The 22,064-nt window shown below is 35.2% G+C and overlaps 1 protein-coding gene across 2 annotated transcripts in view; it reads left to right on the plus strand.

Annotated features, from left to right (window-relative positions):
• The window catches only part of LOC123315415 (FMRFamide receptor), a 124,123-nt gene that overhangs the window by 98,661 nt on the left and 3,398 nt on the right, over window positions 1-22,064 (plus strand). For both annotated transcript variants that reach the window (XM_044901102.1, XM_044901103.1), the window contains one exon: window positions 20,500-21,422. In XM_044901102.1, coding sequence (XP_044757037.1) covers window positions 20,676-21,422 — 747 coding nt within the window. In that variant the 5' untranslated portion in view covers window positions 20,500-20,675. The remainder of the gene's footprint in view (window positions 1-20,499; window positions 21,423-22,064) is intronic.

Consider the following 22,064-nt stretch of genomic DNA (forward strand, 5'->3'; position numbering starts at 1 on the left):
CTAATTTTTCCAATTTATATAGTTGAAATTATTTCAAACATTTGAACTTATACACTATTTGACAGAACCAATTTTTCGAAACAATTTTGCCCTTTTTCAAAAAATAACTGAATATTCTTCTTCAGAAGAAGGTTACACTTTTTTGAAATGTGTTGGTTTGTATTAATTCTCAGTACCCTGAACTCTGGACTCTAAAATTCAATTAAACGTCAATAATGTGTTGAATGCAGAAGATATTTTACCACCGGAGTTCACAATGTAATCCTCCTGAAAATGGAATTTCTGATTATCGGTTTTACGTGTTCCTAGAATCGAGAAATTAAATCCTCACATGTTTCTACATGATTAATGCAGCGGATAATTTTTTTTGGTCGTCATATATGGACTTGGAAATGAATGGAAGGATTACTTCAATACAGAAGTAGTCAATGAGATTTTTTCTGATGAAACAGCGCACTGCTTTTTCGTTGATACCTTAGTGGAAGAAAATTCTGCATGATCTGAGGATTGTGATAGATGTTCAAATTAAAAATTTCGATTGTGAGGAAGAAATGAAAATTGGCTCCAAGCAAACATTAAATAGGCAACATCGACAAGTATACATGACGTTTTACCGCTTAATATATACAGGTTGTTATAAATTTTTCGGAAAGCATTCTTCATCAGGGTGCACGTTCTAAGAACTTATTCATCGAATAAAAAAAATTTATATTTCAGGATACTATGACTATCAATCAACATTTGAGTTGGTGCATTTGAAGAAGGAAAAATTTTAAATATTTTACAATTATTTTGGCTGCCTCATTTTCCAAAACTATCATTCAAACCGAACAAGTGAAAATGGATATGTATTCGTTGTGAAAATCTGTTGTGGATATTCAAATCGATTGAATGTATCCGATAAGATGACTGTAATTGACGGCTCCTATGTTTGTCCCTAAAATATATTGCTCTGTCAGACTCAACTGGAGCGAGATATCAAATTTTTTACCAGACCGTCCAAAGCATCAGCCGTTCTGTTTTACAAGCTGACAGGTTGCAATTTGCTTTTGGATCCTATTTGCCTATTGTTACGTGGAATTGGGTGTGTAAATCGATTTCCCGTAATTTCAACAATCAGAGCTATAAACTCTTCATTGGTGATATTGAGCCACATAATTTATCCCATGAAATAGTTTCAAATTGGTAAGCATATACATATACAGGGTGTAAATGAGTATTTGCGAAAAGATGTATAGGATGCTGATGTCTCAACAAGAAAAAGTAACGGTTTTTCATATATTTTTTTTTCGAGCCCCCTCAAGATGGTACCAGAAAATCAATGTTTTGCTTATAGAACAGAAAACTGAGAGAAATGAAAATGACCAGACATTTTATGAAATGAAGGAGGCAATAAACGAATTGATAGTGTTCCCCTATAATAAGAAGATTATTCCTGTATTGATTAATTATTTGTTTTCTCAAAAACCTTCACTTTTAGTGAAAAATTACAGGGAACCTCATTTATTGCGAATGAATCAAGCTATAAAAAAATTATTTTTCAATGGAATAATATGCATAACGAAAAAAGTTTCCTGCGGAACAAATTTTAAAGGTTGCTTTTTCTACCCTTTCAATTACAGGGAAACACCATCAAAATTTTTTTGATTGCCTTCTCGTTCCCATAGAATGTCTGCTGAATTCCATTTCTGTAACAAAAAAAAGGATCAGGCCTTAAATTTGTTCATAACTTTTCATTTACACTGTGTGAAAAAATTCTTAATTCATAATTTAACAGGGTGTTCATAGCAATGTCGTCGAAATGGACAAATCAAAAGTACGAAAACTCAATGGATGGAAAACCACTTTATTTATGCTTCATATTCATTTTATCAGTTTGGCGATGATTCCTCTATTGAATTTCATTCTATGACTCGTTCTATGTTTTTTGGTTAATTCAACTTCCGTAGTCCAAAATTTTTATGGAATTTCTCCATAATTATTTTGGCTTATTAAGCTTTTTCTCCGTTTTCTAATCCATAGAAAAGATTGAATTTTGAAGTCTCTTGACGATTTATTTCCCACCTACAGTGTGAGTTGTTATATTTCTAGTGGTGTTAATATTTTGAAAAATTATCATAATTATTCTGGCAGAGAATAAAAATAATACTTCGAGCCAAATTAGTAAAATTTTCGTCTTATTTGAATAACTCCAAAACTATTCGTTTTTGGTTTGGACGATGTTTCATAAACTTATCCTATATTTCCGAGTAGGATCAATATGAGAAATGAAAAATATGGGATCCATTTGAATTATGTACTCTAAATCCTACCCTTCTATGAAAATATTTTAGTCGAATAGAGTCCGTAAACACTCGCTAGAAATTTTCAGCTCAATTTTAACCAGTTCTTCCAAAACTTCTAGTGGACGGTCTACATGAATCGTCCTGTATAGAGTCTCTCAAGCTTTGGTCGATTACAGACATATGTGATTACTGACGCTGAATTATTTCGATGATTTAACTTGTTGGCCTTCAACGAATGGAAACAAGAAGATAGAAAATTAATATTTTGAATTAAAATTGAAAACTATCGGAAAGATTTCAAGATGTTTCAGGTGATAATTAGAAAGGTACATCGCAACATTTCAAAATGAACTTACCACAAAGTGCCATATGTACTGAACTAAAGCTCGGTTTTAGGTCATATTTTGCTTTAATCAACTAGAGTGTTGATAAAATAAAAACTAACAACTAAATGAAAATGTATTGGTCAGTTGATTCATTTTGGTCAGTCTTATCTTCGGTTGAAAATTACTTTATTCTCCTACGCCAAACTATAAAGTGAATATATAAAGTTTGTCGTTCCTGTGACGAAAACAGTAGTTTGTTCTATTTCCAAGAGAAATATTCGTATAATAGGGCAACTGCACTCAAAGACTTCCTTTCGATGCATAAAGTTACATGGTTCAGTTCGTTCATACTTTCGAACTCGAATCAATATGAAAGTTTGGGTCCTTTCATCTCTCACAAGAGTCAAATTAAGTGTGGAAAAAAAACATGACCTTCTTCCACTTCACTTTCTTTCGATGTGCCAACGAAATATACGATTTTTCACACCCTCGGTGATTTCATGGCTTGTTACTCTCCTTTCTTCAAGAAAAGTTTCCTGCTTTCGTCGAAACAAATCGGTCTCATGAATACGAATGAGTTTCTCAACTATCCAACTCAACTATTTTTCGCGAATTCGATTTTGTGCTAAAATCTTTTTTATTAGTTTCAGGTAAAAAAAAAACAATATAAAATAAATCATTCTATAGATTCACCAAGTAGTCTGAGAGCTGGCATCCACTTGGAGCATCAACGTGGTGTGTTGCTCTGATGAGAATAAATAAGTCTGAAACTATGATGAGCATATATCCAATGGCATCTGAAAAGCAACTTAAAATTTTGTTCAATAGAAAGCAGAAATCTGAAATGAAATTAAAGGAGGGAATAAAAAAATGTCAGCATGATATATGCCTACTAGAGGTTAATATATGATCCAAGATAATTCCAGGGTGAATTATCTACTCACTTATCGACTCACACTACGTAACTGTTGATAAATTATTTTTTTCTCGAAATCTATTGCTTTGAGTAACAATTTACATTAATTTCTGACAGTTTTCTGATTTCTGAGAAAAAAATTAAAAATGCATTTACAGGTGCCATCTTAGGTATATTTGAAATTTCTGAGAATGAGCTGTAACAAGCTCTAAGAACAAAGACTTCACACAAAACGTATCTTGAAGAAAATGAAATCAATTTTTATTTTACCTCTATATGTACTTGTTTTGAATTGATGTGACCGATCCATAATTGAACTAAAGAATAAATAATAAGATTTTCACTAACATTCGCTCACCTGAAGAGGCTACTTCAATAGTAAAACACGTATCTTGGTTTAATAATTAATTTTAGTGAAAATCTTTTGTTGCTATCGCAATAGTTCTTTCAGATGGGTAACAGATATACTCTCATCCTTATTTCTAATGATAATCTCAATTAAGGTTATGAAGAATCGTTCTACAAGTTATCACTGAAATATATTTCAAATTCCACAACGACTTTTCTTCTTTACGCCCTTATAACTCCGAAATCGATCATAAAAATTCAATATTGAAAGAACTCATTCTACATCAATCTTTTAATACCTCAAAAAGATGACTCTATATTTGTTCAAATTTTATGTTGTGTGAATACCTGAAAATATATCCCAACTGTAAAAATAATGTTTCTCATCGTTTATTTTCCCAAAATGAAATGTTTTATCTGATATTCCATTTTGGAGCATTAAGAAGGGCAATATTATTCAGGCGGTAAAGCAGATAGCAGAATATGTCCCATAAAATAAACTTTACATGGCGGAAAAATATGAAAGATTTCTTATAATTCGACATGAACATTCGGTATTTCAACTTGATGACCTGTCGCAGCTTTGCACGGAAATTTCGGCATAAATTGGGAAAAGAATATGTCGTCTTTGAGGAAAGATCACAAAGCAGTGGCGTAGCAGAGGCCCCCAAGCGTAACAAAAAAGTAGTAACTGGGGACCCCATAATTTTATTCGGATATATACTTCATTAACTTTTATTTTAGCAGTCGGTTAGCCATGGAAATTTGACACATTTCACTCTGTATAGTACGAAAATGTTGGGTTATGAAGCTTGTCAAAACATTTTTGGGTTTTAAATCAACGCTATGGTGCCCGTTCTACGTAAAAGTTTCTGTTATTACGTATTTTATCACAATGTCGAATCTCTTCGGAAAATATGTGACGAACATAATTGAAATTTATACAAACTGATTGAAGGCATACCAAATCCAGTTATTTGCATGGAAAATACAAGAGATCAGTATAATATCATAATATGCACTAGCTTGAGGAGAGTTAATGTTCGTTATCTTCTTGGGCTGAAGTTTGAATACGTTACATCAGTTGTAGATTTCAAAAATATTAACCCTAATATGAAATGCATATGATGCAGTGGTTGGGAATGGGTATCTCCCGAAGGAATTAACAGATAATTACAAGAATGTTAAATTCTTCAACAAAAATCATCTTGCATCAATATAAGTAAAAGGAATTGAAGGAAGTTTCAAGTTAAGATGAACAAAAATTTCACATGAATAAACAAGTAACAGGGCAACTTGCGCGTATTTGTGGCTATTCATCTTAATACATTGATTTAGTAATAATAATGAGGTATTTATTAGTACCTTAAGACATTTACATTGTATAGGACAAGTCAAATGAAAAATAGAAAAATCCATTTTAGGGATCTTATTCTCCGATGACATTTATCGAAAATCCTGTAGTAAACTTTTCGCATTAATTCACTCATAACATAAAATTCTCAAATGCCACCACTTTTTTGGGTCTCCCAATAGAAGGAAATTCTTTGTCGTCCTCTTCATTCACAATCTTTCTGATTGTGGAAATATCCAGCTGAAATATAAGTCGTTTAGATTCAGATGAAACATTATATAAATTCTCTTACATTGAATATGTTCGCTACCGTCTGACGTATTGTGGATTTTAGAATATCAGGGTATAACTATTTGAATGAGCGGACCTGAATTCTAAATAGCACTTCCTGAAACCCTGTCTCTTTTTTCAATCACTTTCGGCATTTTTGTAATAAAAATTGATATTAGTTGTGGCAACGGCGTTATGACATTAACGACATTTCATGAGTGCCAACCTAACTTCGTTCTAGTTACAAAAACTTGAGAAAATTATTTCATGGCCAACCGACTGCTAAAATAAATTTGAATGTAGTATAATTGCCTATTCACCATAGAGAAAGCTTCTTGATGTTTCAAAAATGATTGTCCATTTCCAAATATTATGGAATATTTTCATTTCTGTTTCCATTGTAGAGAAAAAAGTATTCGAATTCGAAATATTAATTAAAAGTTTAAATTTGTATATCTCAAACACGACTGAATTTAATGGAAAAAATAAGGTATCACACACATCATCTTCTCTATTCAAAATATAGAAGTCGGGGTTGTAGCACTAACGGCCGGTTTCATAATCAAACCTAAAGTCGCTTTAATTTTAAAGCTTCCTTTAACCCTACTAAAAATGACAGTAAAGGAAACTTTAAGCTTAAAGTGACTTTAAATTTCATTATGAAACTGGACGTAAGGGTTGAAGTGCTACGGTTCTGAATTTGATCTTAGAAGTTTTCCCTCTGCAATCAAAAATGGACGTGTCCGAGAGCTTTTATATAATTCGGTTCTGCCGGACTACAGAGCCGCTGTCTCGTTTTCTAAGGCCCACTGTGTACATTTTCTCCAATTATATCGAGGTGGTGCCCCATGCGAAGCTTGAAGGGGAGTATATATTGTATACCAATCTAGAGATTTCTGAAAGTTTTCATCGAATTCCCTATCGTCCCTCAGTAGAACTCCATCAGTAAATCGAATCTTCCAGTTTCTCTTAGGCACACACAATTCCATTTCGTTTCATGAAGTTGGGAGATATACTACAATAATTTATATTGGGTGGTGATGAAACAGACGTAAGAAATGGATTAAATTCCATAATCTAACAAATATTTATTCGTTACAACAATAAAAATAGTTCTCATTAAAACTATTGAACAATTGTAATTGTTTTATTATTTCAAGTCGATAAGGAATTGTTTTATATTTTCACAAACGAAATATACATTGATATACCTACAGCATGAAATATATTGATGGGCTTTTAAGGGAGTTCTTCATCATTTCTTGATAATGGCCATTCAAGATCTTTTAATTTACAGAGTTTTAATGAAAAGGTAATGAACAAATTCAAGGATTGATGCCTTGTCAGAAAATAGGGTGGGTCTTTTTTATTTTTTTGAACAGCTCTTGGTCAAAGCGTCCCCTAAAGATGGCAACAGGAAAGCAATTTTAAATTTTTTTCAGAAACAGAAAACCCTGAAAAACTGAGCAAACATTCTTCACTAGATGAATTTTTTTGCTGTTCCAGAAGGCATAGAAAAAGCCACCCCTAAAATTTATTCTCCTTATTCATTTTATATCAATGAAAAATTTATATTTGATAACTTGATTCAGTTTCAACAAATAAGTTCTCTCGTGATTTTTTGCTAGTAGTGGAGGTTTTTGAGAAGGAAACAATTTATCAACAGGTACGTAGCATAATTTCTATTGGCTAGAATTATCTTGAAAATTTATCTAGTAAGTGAATATCATGGTGACACCACCAACTTTTTTTGGTCAGTCTTCTGGTTTCTAAGAAAATACATTAATTCTTCAATTGACTTTAAGGTGTCATCTTAAGGGGGTTGTATATAAGAAGGTTGTGCTTGAAATGAATTATATAAAGGACTCACACTATTTTTGACAAGGAATCACCGCTCAAATTCCTTCACAACTATCCATTTTCACCCTATATATCTGTGGACCTATGGATTCCATTTTCAGTGAAGTTTTGATGACATATAATTCCATACCTGAATCTAGCCATTCGTACAGAAATAATATGAGTCTGTTCCAAATGTTGGGAGAGAAAATTCGATTTGACTGCACAAACAAATAAGAAAACTTGTATGGAGATGAAGTTGAACGTAGTGCTTGTTCCCCCTATATACCTCATGCATATTCAAATGAATGCTCGGGATAGAATATGTGCGAACTAAGTTTTTAAAACCCCTCAATTATCTGTTGAACAAAATGGATAGAGCGAGCGCCCAGCCTCTTGCTTGCATCCAGTTAGGTAATTAACTTGAGGTATAAATTGGGGTACCCGCTTTATGGTCATGTTTCAGGATCTAGCTGCGTCGCAATTTCACGAAAAATTCAGGGAAGTACAAATATGGAGGCGCGATTTCAACATATTTTACTTTCCATTAGCTTTGAGTATTAAACTCCTGTGAAGATAAAGAGATTAATACCAGTACAAACCTCTTCTTTTTTAATTGTCTTTTGTTCGACAGTGGAATAAACTTTATGTTTCGAATCTCCTTTCTGTTTTGGGTATTACAATATACCTTAACCATCAGAGTATCTTCGATCATACAAGTAGTTTGTTCAATTTTGGGTTATACATTCTCATTCTGTTACAGCTATAAAAAATAGCTCATTTTCCTTTGAATGCCGGAAAATCCAGGTATTACATTTTCGTTGGACCACACTGTATAATATGAGTGAAACCTCAGTATTAATGAATCTATTACTATAAGCTCTTGTATAAAATGTTTTAGGGTTAGGTAAGTAATCGATCAAAAACGTAGGGAAAATTAATAATGTATTTGGTTCGATATTTTCATCCATGACATAAATAAATAAAAAGAAATATCGGGAATGTGGACCTTTATTTCTGCCAAAGCTACAAAATATAATTAATAAGTTCACCATGGAAATGGAGAACCAAATGTGTCTGTCATTCCTTGACCTTACTATCATCAATGAAAATAATAGACTGTTGTCTAAGTGGTACTATAAGCCAGCAAACTCCAATCGCTTACTGAACTATCATAGTAACCACAGTGTACCCCAAAAAACAAATGTAGCCTATAATTTAGTAAAAAAATCCTTAACCCTTAGCGACTCCAGTTTCCATGCCGAAAATTTGAGAGTGGTTAAAAAAATCCTAATAGACAATAATTATCCAATATACTTCATTAATAAGATCATAAAAAGAGTTGTTGAACATTTAACTAGTGCGGTGAATAATCCTGATGTTGGGTTGGACCTTGAGATGAGTAGTAAGAGATATTTTAAATTTCCATTTATACCAGACCTCTCTTATAAGATAAAAAAGATTTTCAATGAATATAATTGTCTGTGTGCGTTTTATAACTTGAATACAACAAAAAAATTTTTCACTCGTCTCAAAGATCCGACCCCCTCAGAATTGCAAACAGAGGTAGTATATAAGATCCCCTGCCTGGACTGTGAAAAATGTTACATAGGACAGACCAAACAGTATGTGAAGGAAAGAATAAAACAACATCAAACAGATCTAAAAAGTGCACGCAACATAGACAAGACAGCCCTTACTAACCATGCATTAAATGAGAAACATCAATTTGATTTTAATAATATCACAGTTCTCGACAGAGAAAAGTTTACTTGCAAACGTAATATTAGTGAGATGCTTTACATAAAAATGAACAACTCTGTAAACTTTAGGGTGGATGTTAAGGACCTTAGTTTAGTGTATGACTTTTTACTAGATATAACATGACAGGATGATGTAGGTGAAGTAGTGGAATGTAATTTTGTTGAATATAATTTTTAATATAGTATTTCAGAAGAATAATTAAGCCCATGAATGTTCTTCTCTTTTTTCTTTTGTTTAGTTCTGTGTAGTCTACTGACGGCTCAGTGGTTTTGTCCACTGCGCAGTATTTTTGTAAGTTTGTGAGGTTATGGTTTTATAATTTAACAGCTTTGATGTGCACGTGCGATTTTTGATATTATATTGCTTTAATTTGGCTAGATGTTCCTTTGTGTAGTATTCTTCGACTGCATTTAACATAGCAGAATATTGGTAATGCCTACATTATTTCCTTGACGATCATGTACCTGAAACTCAATTAATTTTACAGCCTTGAAAAAGAGGATATACAGGTCCTCGAAACGTCGGCAACTATTTTGTAGCTTTGGCAGAAATAAAGGTCCACATTCCCGATATTTCTTTTTATTTATTAATAATGTAGTTCTTAAGGTATCTCATCCTAGGCAACATTTATATCATCTCGAATACTGCTAGACTCTGTGAGGATGTGGTAAACATAGTAATCTTCTTCTTAAAATGTCACAGACGTTATATGTTAAACGTGAAAGATCGCGGGATCTATAGGATGCTAAGGGAACATATATCGACCTGATTGTCTTCAGAATACTTGCTATATGTTGCATGATCTTGTTGGAAAACTGGAATGGACAGCGTCCAGTTTCTTAGGCATGGCGGTTATGTTGCTTCTAAGATATATCAACCAGAATCTGGATTCATCACTAAAGATAATCTCATTCCATTCAAGGACCAAGTTCAGCCGTTCTCTGCACCAAGCCAGTCGATCACTTCGGTTCCTTTGAATGAGAGGTAGAACAAACTGTGGACGTTATGACCAGGACCATATGTGCAGATATTTCTTTGATGGTGAGGCGGGGAATCAAGAAGGGAGATCATCTCATCTCTGATATTGAATCTGATCATTGAGCCCCTGCTAGTAGAGTTTTTCAAGCTTGAGGGGCATTCTTTTGACTCGTCCTGTACTTCTTGGTCTTCGTGACGGTAAATAAATCCAATACCGTATATAGACTTCTGTGCGCCCTCATGGCTATTCCTGTAAAGGACAAACGACTCAAACGAACCTCGCGTAGGCCCACTATTGCTGTTGAAAATTTTGTCATCTTCTCACTCAATACATGAGAAATGAATTGAAGCAGCTCTTCGCAACACAAAAAATTCTCTGTGGATATGGTTGAAAGCTGATCAAATGTTATCATAGCTTAAACCACTGGTTCTTAACCGGTGGTCCGCGGACCACTGTTGGTCCCTGGAAGCACCCGAAGTGGTCCGCGAAGCCATCCGACAGGACAAATGGTTGAACCACACTGAAGAGCACTTATTGATAATAATTATTTTATATTAGTTTTTTAGAAAAATGCCACCAAAACGTAAATATGACGGGTATTATATTGAACTGGGTTTCTTGAATAGAAAAAATGGGGAGACTAGACCCCAATACTCTCTCTTTTCATCGACATATTTATGCGAGCAGGGGTTTTCGATTCTACTGGTAATTAAAAACAAGCATCGAAATCGGTTGGATGCCAGTGCCGACATGCCAGTTTGGCATTAAGTACCTAGCACTGAACCAAGGATTCATAAATTGGTGAAGAGTATGCAGTGAAAAAAATCGCATTGAAATAATAAAGCTTCTGGTAAAACTTCGATTTATACCCCACCTCAAATTTTAATGATTATTTTTTTATGGATAGAATTTTTTATAAGGAATCGAATGGTACTAGTCCCAATCTGCGAAAACTTCTAGTTCGGCAGTTATAATTTTTTGAAATTTTTGTAAAGTGCTTTTTCTCGAATTCGACAAAGTGCCTACTTCAGATTTTTTTGCCGATTTTTTCCTGGATGCAAGAGAAGATACAGAATCTATTCGAACAACTATCAATCCCGGCAAACTTTCAATTTGAGAGGAACGATTTTTCGAAAATTTCATCAAAATACGTGCTATATCATTATATTATCATGAAAAATTATATTTTCACTTTTCGTCCTTTAAACTTAAATTTAAATCGCCAAAAATGATACTTTCATGTATGAAATTATTTTTTCACTGTCCTAACCCAACCTAACCTAACCTCAAATTAATTCAGTTCAATTTTTAGCCAAAATTGATGAAATATTCACATTTCTTCCAATGAATAACCTCAAAATCCCAATTGGTTGCGTTCTGTTGAGAAAAACATTCGAATTAATCGAGAATTACAGTGAACAAACATTCAAATGTCATAATTGAGTGCATTTAACGAACATTTCAAAAAATCATAGCTAATGAACTATAAATTTCCGCATATTGAGATTACTACAATTCGATTCTTCATGAAAAATTCTATCTATAAAAAATAATGATCAAAATCTTAGGTGGGGCATAAATCGAAGTCGAGCCCGTTCATTCGAATTTATAACTACAACAACCTTGTTTATTCATTTACAAAAATTGACATTTACGTACTTAATATTACCTCGGAACAGTTGGTGGTCCGTGACAAGACAACAATTTTGTCAAATGGTCCCTGATCACTAAAAGGTTAAGAACCACTTTAAACAAATACACCAAACCTGCCACTGCGACCAAGCTGTCTATTGTAGCTTGTAGCACACAGGCAAACTCGTAGAGCTAGATCTGTCCCTTCAGTCCCTTCCTTCTCAAAAAGTATATGATGTCGGAGGGGTGTCATTCTTGTGTTCCTCTAGGACCATCTTCGGAAAGCCAAATACTCCAAGTCTGACCCTGTCTGCCGCTGGGCAGTTACAGAGTATGTGCTCAATCGTTTCGTCCTCCTCTAAGCAGAGTATGCAGAGCGGGTCATTGACGATGCTGAGTTTTTTAAGACGGGTCTACAATATCCTGTGACAACCGCCATGATAGATCTCAGATTGGTTCTAGAAAATCCTAGCCAACGACTGGTGTATGGGCTGGGAGGCACTGAAATATCTGTGCGAGTGACGCAGTCCAAGACGGTTGCTCCAGTACTCCAGGACCTTTTGCCTTATCCAGCTGTTGTTCCGTTCCCTGACTAAGGAATTTGAAATTCCTATACTTGCTTCCGGGCCAATAAGCACTGATTTTGCGCCTTCTCTGGCTAGAGCATCCGATACTTCGTTGCCTCTGAAGCCAGATTGTCCAGGTACCCAAATAAGTTGTTTGTTAGTCAGAGTCTGTTCAAACTTCCCAATTTGGAGAGCTCAGAACTGCATTCAAATACTTATGCCAAGTTGCATTTGGCTGCTGCGAAAGATTTAATCGCAGCTTGACTATCCGTTAGGATTTTTATTGACCTACCCGCCCAACCCAAGTTAAGGAAATGTTTGGCGCATAGACCAATGTCTAAGATTTCCGCCTGAAATGCTGTCTCCGACTTCTTCAGACTAGCATTGAGTTCAGTCAGCGGTCTACGACCGTAGACACCGGCTCCAGGACCATCAGTAAACCAGCAAGGTCCTTGTAGATAGAATTCCTTGTGACGGAGCCATTCGTCTCTGCTTGGAATCAGAGAACTGAAGGTTCCATCCGTGCTGGTTCTTGTGATTATCTGATCAGTTCTCATGCCAATCACCTCGTCTGCTTACACATTGTAAATAAATATTATTAGCGAAGGAATTCCCAGAAAGGCTGCAGCATATATACACAAACTGTGTCCCTCATTAGTACAGTGCCGTGTAACACATCTCAACCGGAGGATGGTGTCTTTAAGCGAGAAAGTATGCCCGCCATGAGATATTTCAATCCTCATCACGAGGCAGCACCTGCCTAACCAAAACTGAACCAAGCCTCACTTACTCTGTAGAATCCTACCCATCCATGACTCCCAAACAATACCACGTAACCTGTAGTCACGAAAGCACTATACTTCGAGAGCCTGCACTCTGCAGTATGGTATAAGAGATCCCACAAATCTTCTTAAAAACCAGAAAACTGATAAAAATGAAATTGACCACCACCAACATTTTTTTTCATTGCCTTGTCGCCTCTATAGATTGTCTGCCTCTGTTCAATTTCATTTCTGCCAGTTTTTATGTTTCTGAGAAAAAATTGGAATTCGCTTTCCAATCTTTAAGGAGGGGCAGGACCAAAAAAATAACATAAAAGACCTCACTATTTATTGACAAGGAATCACCCCTGAAATGTTTTTCCAACTATTCATCCACACCCTGTCTATCCATAGAAGTTCTTTCGAATAAATTCTTTAATACCAGGCGTAGGTACTGGTTTCTATGTTATTCAACATATTATAGATTCGAATTCTTCAAGCCTCATCCAACCAACAACCCCAGTTCATAGGCTGACTCAAATTCACCACCTTCTCGAAAGTATTTCCACAAAATCCCTTCCCGATTCAACTGCCACGACATCCAGGCACGAGGTAATGAAAATCGAATTTGGCGAATATACTACGCTTTGACGATTTTCGGATTTCAGCTTGATGTGCCCCATCAACCCTTCTGAACAGAAAAACGTGATGGAAATCAGCCGTAAATTTCCCCGGGTATTGAGCCGTTTGCATATCTTGTGACGACGGAGATCGGAGTCATTTCTTTAAGGCATCCCACAAGAAATGTGGGGGAATGATTGCTGTATTGTCTCCATTGATCCTCGAAATGGGGGTATAATCCTTAACTCGGTAGACCGTGTGATATCAATTTCACATGCGGAAATGATGTTGTTTTTCATAATAATTTTACATTCGATATAAGAATTGGAACATGAGTGAATCTCAGCATCAATGTCGTTTTTGTTCTTATACTCATTTACTGTAGAGACGGTCCAAGGGGTGCCGTGCATCAGGGCCATACTAGACTCTTTCTAATTGAATTCTTGGATTTTCGAACGAAAAATGGATGTAATTGACAAAAATTCATTAAGCAGTTTACGTTACATTCATTGGCGTTAAATTCATTCACGTTATTTCAATATTTATCGTTATACATATAGTGTTTCAATTTGAAAATGTACCACCCCTAATATCTCGGCCCCCATGCAATGGCTTGAGACACAAGATAAAATCCATTGATTTCTCAACTCTCAAATGAAATAGCTGACTTGGGCTGGTGTATAGATTTGAAAAATGAGAATTTGTGATTATATTGTTGAAATTCGGTAAGGAAATTAAATGATAAACCACTATTACAGCGAAAGTAAATATATTGCAAATCAAATATAAAAAAAAACTAAACAAAACAAGGGAACTTTTATTTCTTTCATTCATATTTCTTTGTGGAAATAACATAAATAATAATATCCTGCGAAAAATCGGCATATTTCCTGCTGCCAATGCGCCGCTTGTATCTATACGGCATTGTTCCAAGTCACCCTATGAAAAAACAAAATAAATGAATGAGATCCGTGTTGACGTTTGATTCGTAAACAACCTTGTTTCATGACATATCTAATATCCCAATATTCCACGTATTCAGAAAAAAAATTACAAATGCAGAAAGTGAAACACATGTACAGGATACTAGAAACTATAAGGGCCATAAAAAAACGCGCTTTTACCCTCCTGAATTCGTTAATTTTTCCTGTCAATTCAAACGCTCTGGTCACGGCAAACTCAACAGGAATTAATTGTTAACCTAACCGAAAAGACGCTACACAATCTTATAAGTTTGTCCCTTCACTCATAAATGTTAAGAAACAAAGAAATCTACAAGGGGGGTAATTGTCCCAAGTTACAGGACTGTCCCAAGTCACCCGAATCTACCGGTATCCAAAAACAAGTAAACTTAAGTTCGAAGACGGACATTTCATACGGTTAGTCCAATCAATTTGTATCAAACCTGTGAGCGTGATGACAGCAACCCCTAAAATGTTAAATGCGAAGAGGGGTTGAGTGAGAGCTTGGATTAAAGGTAATTCGATTGCCTCTTCAAACATACCATACACATTCTTGTTAGTACTCACGAAATATAAAAATGAAGGGTTACGAAAGCAAGAGTTGCAATGAAACATGAAAATAATAACAAATATTTTACAATAAAGAATCTCAAATAATTGTTGTCCATTATTTTGTATACCAAAATAACCCATTTTCAAATTCTGCCCTTGCGTTTTGGAAAACTTCAATTTGAATTTTTCGAAGCTGTGCGTATTCATTCTCCTACAGGGTGTTCCACGAGTGGTTGGCCATAGGCTAGTGGCTAGTGGCTAGTGGCTTTCATTCATGAAAGTTGCTTCTTTTGTACTTCAGGACATTAGTTTCGGAGGTACAGGTTGATTTATGGATTTTGATCTTAATTTTCGATATCTATAACCCGAGAATGAGTGGTCTGGTTTCAATAAAATTTTGTGGGCTCGTTGACTTCGAACAACTCTTCAAGATGGCAGATGCAATTTCAAGATAATCAGGACAGTTCTTAGACTATTGAGATTTATCTGTCGAATATCAAAATTTATATTTTCTGCATCATCTTACGGCGTCAATTCTGCATTGGCCCCCTTCTACTAATCAATTTCTCTTGGAAATGATCAGTCAGCAATTCCTCACTGGATGAAAAAATTGAGGTGGAGCTCCATCTAGCTGGAAATAATAATACGCACATCATGCCGATAAATTCAAGTGGAAGTTTTATGCCGAATTTGAAAATATGTTTATATTTTTGCTTACAAAATGATTTTGAGACATGTGGAAAATCTTTTATGGTAAAAATTTTTTTTCTTGTTTCATCTCTTCCTAACGTAACTATTGTACTCTTTTATTCGGAAATAGTAATAAAGAAGGTAAAGGATTTACCTTCCAAACAAGGTGTCACTCCATCCCCCTTCTCCTTTAAAATGTTGCTGTCATCAAGCTCACAGGGTTGATAAAAATTGATTGGAACCAACTGTATAAAATCACCCCCTAGGAGCCAGTTTACCTCTTTTTGCATTTTTTCTATTTTGCATGGGGGTCGAGATATTAAGGGTGGTACGTTTTCAAATCGACACACCGTATATGCAAACACTTTGAAAGAAGAACCTAACAGATGTAATATGTATATATCCCGAATAATTTATCATGAATGCAGCCAGGATGTTATTGATAAAAATTTCTATTTCCTTCCATATTTCAATAATTTATGAGCAAAGGGGTGAGGTTACATCAGAGACGCTATAAAAAGGCGATTCTGCAAAGACGTGACACACCGGTCGGGGTTGTTTTTCGCTGAATTTATGCGGGATGGTCTGAAAGCCGACTGGTAAAAGTTGTTCCCAAAAGGACGTGAAAATCCAAGACCATGAGGTAATAACTCGTTCTGAAAATGCTCGGATGGTGTTTTTGGGTCGAAAATTATGATGGGGAATCGTGGGGAAAGGTTAAACCCAAATAAATTACACCCGCAAGTGAATGCAAAAGGGATGAAGAAATCTTCTAGGTACTTGATTACGCTACACAGGAGACCAGTTAGTTATTGAGATCTAGGGATAAAATATTCTTAGTTTCAAATTTTTTGGGGGTGTTCACCTATAATAACAGCAATCAGCATTATTTCTTTCTCGCGCCTGTAGAATATCTGCTCAATTTCATTCTTCTGCTTTCTGGGAAAAAATTGAAAATTGCTCTTCAGGTGTACGAAACCTAGAAAAAAAAATGTAGCAGCCACACTATTTTTGTTGTTGAATGCCTTTAAAACCTGTATATGTAGAATATATTTTTATCTACTAAACAATGGGCAACATTTTTTCATTATTTTCATGTTTCATTGCAATTCTTACTTTTGTACCTATTCTACTCTTTTTATTTTTTGGAAGTACTAATACTAATAGAAAAGCCGTTGTATTTATTACCTTCAAACAGAGTGTCACTCAACTCCCCTTCACTTTTGAGATTTTAGGGGTTGCTGTGTTCACCCTCAAAGGGTTAATACAAATTGATTGGTATTACCCGTATAAAATGTTCCCCTACGAAACGAAAGTTGCCTATTTTTGAATTTCTTCTGATTTTTCATGGGACCGAGATATTGAGGGTGGTACATTTTGAAATTTACACATTGTATGTCTTACTCATAGATTAAATAGATGGATCATAAGCTATTTTCCAGACTGTTCATTTTTCAAATTATTCCCACTCCAAAAAACCACCAATGAAATGAATTTTCGCTTGTTTTCCCCTCCAGATCGCTTCTAAAATTTCTAAGACGGCGTGTGTATTTGTAATTGTCAAAATATTATTTCAATCATTCACGTCGTAATATTTTGGAAAATAAGCAGCGATGTGCCGTAAAAACGTGTGTTTGAAATAAAAGTGCAATTTATACACGAAAGAGGAAAGCGATTTATTTATTCTGGTAAGTTTTTGATATTTCATTCTTGTTTGAGTTCACGACTTTATGAAATCAGGGGAGGGAGTTAGGGCACGCCAGGGTCGAATTAAGTTTGAATCCCATCTAATGATGGGATTGAAATGTTGAGTTTATACAATCAAATAATTGATTTCAATTTTAGATTTCCCAGAAATGAAACCAGACGACAGCAGTGGGGAGTTGCACTGGGTTTTGAAAACAATTTAGACTTCTCTTGTAATTTATACTCCAGACTTTAGTATAATGAGAGTAATCGACTTTTACCGTAAATTTGAAAAAAGATGCCATCCCGAGTGAGGTAAGATAGGTAGTTTACCACTTATTTAACTCGCTTTATTGTCTGATTATCACTTTCTTTGGAATTTTGCAAGTGATTTCTGACTACTTCTGAACTTGAAATTTATAGTAGATTTTTTCTTATTATATAATGCTTTTTAGTATAAATATTCTTCCTGGTTTCGAGATGAACAGTATAACAAGATTTTAATTGCTTCAATAATGTTGTAATTATAGCCAATACTGTGCCAAACCTGTTATCAGTACTGGAGTTTTTGAGGAAAATGGAAGGAAAATGGGAACAATATCAAGAAACACGAATGCCAGTTCAGGATTTGCAGAAATGAAAGCTTCTTGTAGTTCAAGGATAAAACAAGTGAGGTACATACCTACCCAGGGAGGTATACAAAATTCCTTATAAATTGCTATGGCAAATAGAACTCGTCATAGGAATGAAAATCCATAAAAATGAGCAGAGGTCATGTTTGGAACTTTTTGTGAAAATCAAAAAAGTTTCCTTTATTTCTAAAATGTATTTCAATGTAAAAATTATGCTACTACTGTAATTATGATTACAATAATGACCATTCAATTAGAGCTCGGATATGCCCATTATTTTTATGATTTATTAAATGAAAATGTCTGTTATCAGGATACCTCATTTTTCGAAGTAAAACTTCAGTTGAAAAATTGTTGCAGGAGACAAGCGGAGAACAGAAATTAAAAAACAGCTAATTGACGTCAAAAAACCGATTTAAGATTACGAGTGAGTCGTCAGTACTTCAAGAAAAAAGTTGCTGCCCTACAAGCAGTTCCTAAATCATTGGAAAGAAAAATTCAAGATGAAAGCTTGGAAAGCTTTGCTTAAAAGTTACATTATTATTGAGTTAGAGCTTACAGTTTCGTAAAATAACTCTTGATTATTATGCACTTCATTACCAAAAAGCACTTTCGAGGTGGTATAAAAATTTGAAAGGGAAAGCAGGTTGTTGAACTAGGTATTTTCAGTTTATGCTTAGTGAATAAAATGTCAAATAATCTGTATGTAGGTTAGGGTCATATTGACTATTTGTGTATGGTAACATTGTATTCAAAATAAATTCTTTTTTACATAAGTTGTTTTGGTATTACACATTAGTTCTACATCCCTTTGATTAGTTGTCATAAGAAAAATACTCGAAATCTTTGCATTGAAACATATTTCCATTCGATATAAAATTATTGCTGACTACCTGAAATATTCACAGTGTGACTAGTTCTGAATCCGCCCCTGTCCAGTTCCCCCACCCAAGATATCCAAATTCACATTTATGGCAGTATTTCGTGAACGCGTTTTTGTCGAGATGCTCTATCTCCTGTTTTATTAATCTATGGTCTTACTCTTTTGACCATATTGGGGTAACACACCGAACAGGAATATTGCAAATATTTTCATGTTCAAAATCGGGGCTGTCATGATTTTGTGAAAAAGAGTAGTGTTCTGTATTATATAATATATCAGATAATTGAGTTGGAGATGGTATTGTGGAAACATTTATTGTATCACATTATATCACAATTATAAAATGAATAAGTCACCTGCATGAAGCTAATAAGCGAATAAAACCAACTATTACCAACATATATAGACTCAGAGAGACATTATTAAACTAAAAGCAGGGATAATCCAGAGTAGTTCAAATGAGAAGTCACTTGAGGTCAGACTTAGACTTTGAAAAAGTTCAATAAATTCAGAATGAACACAACGTTTACAGTGACAGAGCAATCAATGAAAATTGATTGCTATAATTAATATAAATAACGTTAGTCTTCAAGAGTGCGAAAATTCATCAATGAATACAACATTCACAGAGACGGACTGCTTACAAGTAAGCACGATTAGGAATTCCATCAGAAAAATAGAAGATAGGGAAACCACTAATCGTTGGTTTCGAGAAGAATATGAGAATATATCAATGAGAGTACAAAGTATAATGAGTAGATCATACCAATTAAGAAAATACACGATTACCAGAACAGACCTTCCAGGGTGGAACCAGGACAAGAGACTGTCAGCCAGTATCATGGCTTACCACTGACTGTTGAAGCATATTTGAGAAGTTCCCATCGTGTTCTGAAGGAAAACTACTAAATCTAGGGTCCACCCTGGAGAATATGAAGATTCATTCATTTTGATTGGGCGAACAGTTAAATTGGTGTTACAATATCAATCTGAATGAGAACAATTAGAAGTTACTTCAACAGAAAATGTGTAGTTTTCCGCTTCTAAAAACACTCAGAGTGGGGCTGCTGCTTCGGTCAATTAGCGAACCGCACAATTGGGATACTATAATTGGCCATACGGGGCTGGTCAGGAGCGTCGACAAGAGTAATTTCGGAGGGGGGCTTCACTCACTTTTCAACAACGCATTTTGCTTATTTATGACCGTTACAAATCCTAACAGTTACATATTTGAAAGATCCACTTAAACGATAATATTACTGCTCTATCTGAAATTAAATTATTTTTAATTTTAATAAGAATAAAATACGTTTTGTTCTTATGTTTGTTTCACTCTGCATCAGACCCAAATAAAAAATCCTAACATGAATAATGAAAAGCTCGAACAAAAATATTTTTCAGTAGACCCATCATAATTCTTAATCAATTTTCAGGTGCTGCCTCATCCATCACAAGAGGATCGGGCAGTTCTTCTGATAGTTACCAGGATCACAACGCAAGACCCGTCGAAATGTTCAATGAGATCCTTCTGCAGAATTCCCGCACGAGAAGCCTGAGCCATGAAAATCGAAACGACCTCTGAAAAGTGACAGGAGAAGGGCTACCGAAAATGCTGAATTCAACTGATGCTGAATACTACGTAGCTCACAATGACTCTATTTCAAACGATTCCGAAAATGCCTCCCCTGACTTCGATTCGTGTTTAAAAGAAGAACCCGTACAGCTCCAACTTCTCAGATTCATCATCAATGGATTACTCCTGAACATAATAGGTGTGCTCGGAATGTTCGGGAATATTATTTCTATGATAATTCTCTCTAGGCCCCAGATGCGCTCCAGCATCAACTATCTACTAATTGGTCTCGCCAGAATCGATACTGTTCTAATCCTGACCAGTATGCTTCTTTTTGGACTACCTGGACTACATCCTTATAGTGGAGCATTGTCCACGTACTATTACTTTATTTACCCCCATATTGTTCCTGTAGTATACCCATTAGCACTCATCTCTCAAGCTGCATCAGCTTACCTGACATTCTTCGTATCATTAGAACGCTTCGTGGCAGTGTGTCATCCCTTAAAAGTGCGATCGTTGTGTACCTACGGGCGTGCTAGATTCTATGTGATCGGAATCATCTGTGTTTCCGCTCTCTACAACATATCCAGATTCTGGGAATCGTCTATTCAGGCTGAATGGTGGCCCGAGCAGAATATTACGGTTTACTGTCCTTCACCTTCTTATTTGAGGAGGAACCCAACGTACAGGACCATTTACATACATTGGTGTTATTTTATCTTCATTTATCTCATTCCGTTCATGGGAATTGCTGTATTGAATGCAATGATTTACCGTCAGGTGAGTATTATTTAAGTCTATAGTTGTTTGGGTATTACCTTTTACTCGTGTTATTAATCAATGATGTAAAAACACTCTTCTACAGTTTTTATTTCCAAGAGCATTGCCCAAACATAGTACTCAGTCAAAGGAGTTGAACATTTTTCGTGCTCTCGAGCACTACCCAAAAACAGTGCTGTGTGCTAAGTATTTAGAGCATTCTACCGAAAGGCTCAGTGATTAATAATCCTAAGCACCAAGAGCTCTTGTGTACTTCTAGCATCAGTAAGCACTAAGCCTTTACGAAATCCATTCATGATTGCGATTTCTGGACCAACAGTTATTGCCACGAATTCGAACGTTTCCAGCGCCCCCTAACCCTGCTTGATTATCTCAAAATGCAGTTCCTGCAAAATTAAACAAATGGATACATGCTGCCATTTTCAGTTTGGGAGCTAGGAAAGTTGGACCTAGTTTCCTGTCAGATGGCGCTAGGGTTCACGATACCGAGTAGTACGTTCGAATAAAGGGCATTCCATTTACGTCAAGGTATGAGTTGTGTTGCTCTGACGAGGTTGAATTAAACCTATACCTACCATGATCAGCAGCTACTCTTTCTCGACCAAATAGAATTTCAGTTAATACTTTGAGTGATGGTGCTTT

Source organism: Coccinella septempunctata, chromosome 6 (assembly GCF_907165205.1).
Source record: "Coccinella septempunctata chromosome 6, icCocSept1.1, whole genome shotgun sequence".
Taxonomy (NCBI): domain Eukaryota; kingdom Metazoa; phylum Arthropoda; class Insecta; order Coleoptera; family Coccinellidae; genus Coccinella; species Coccinella septempunctata.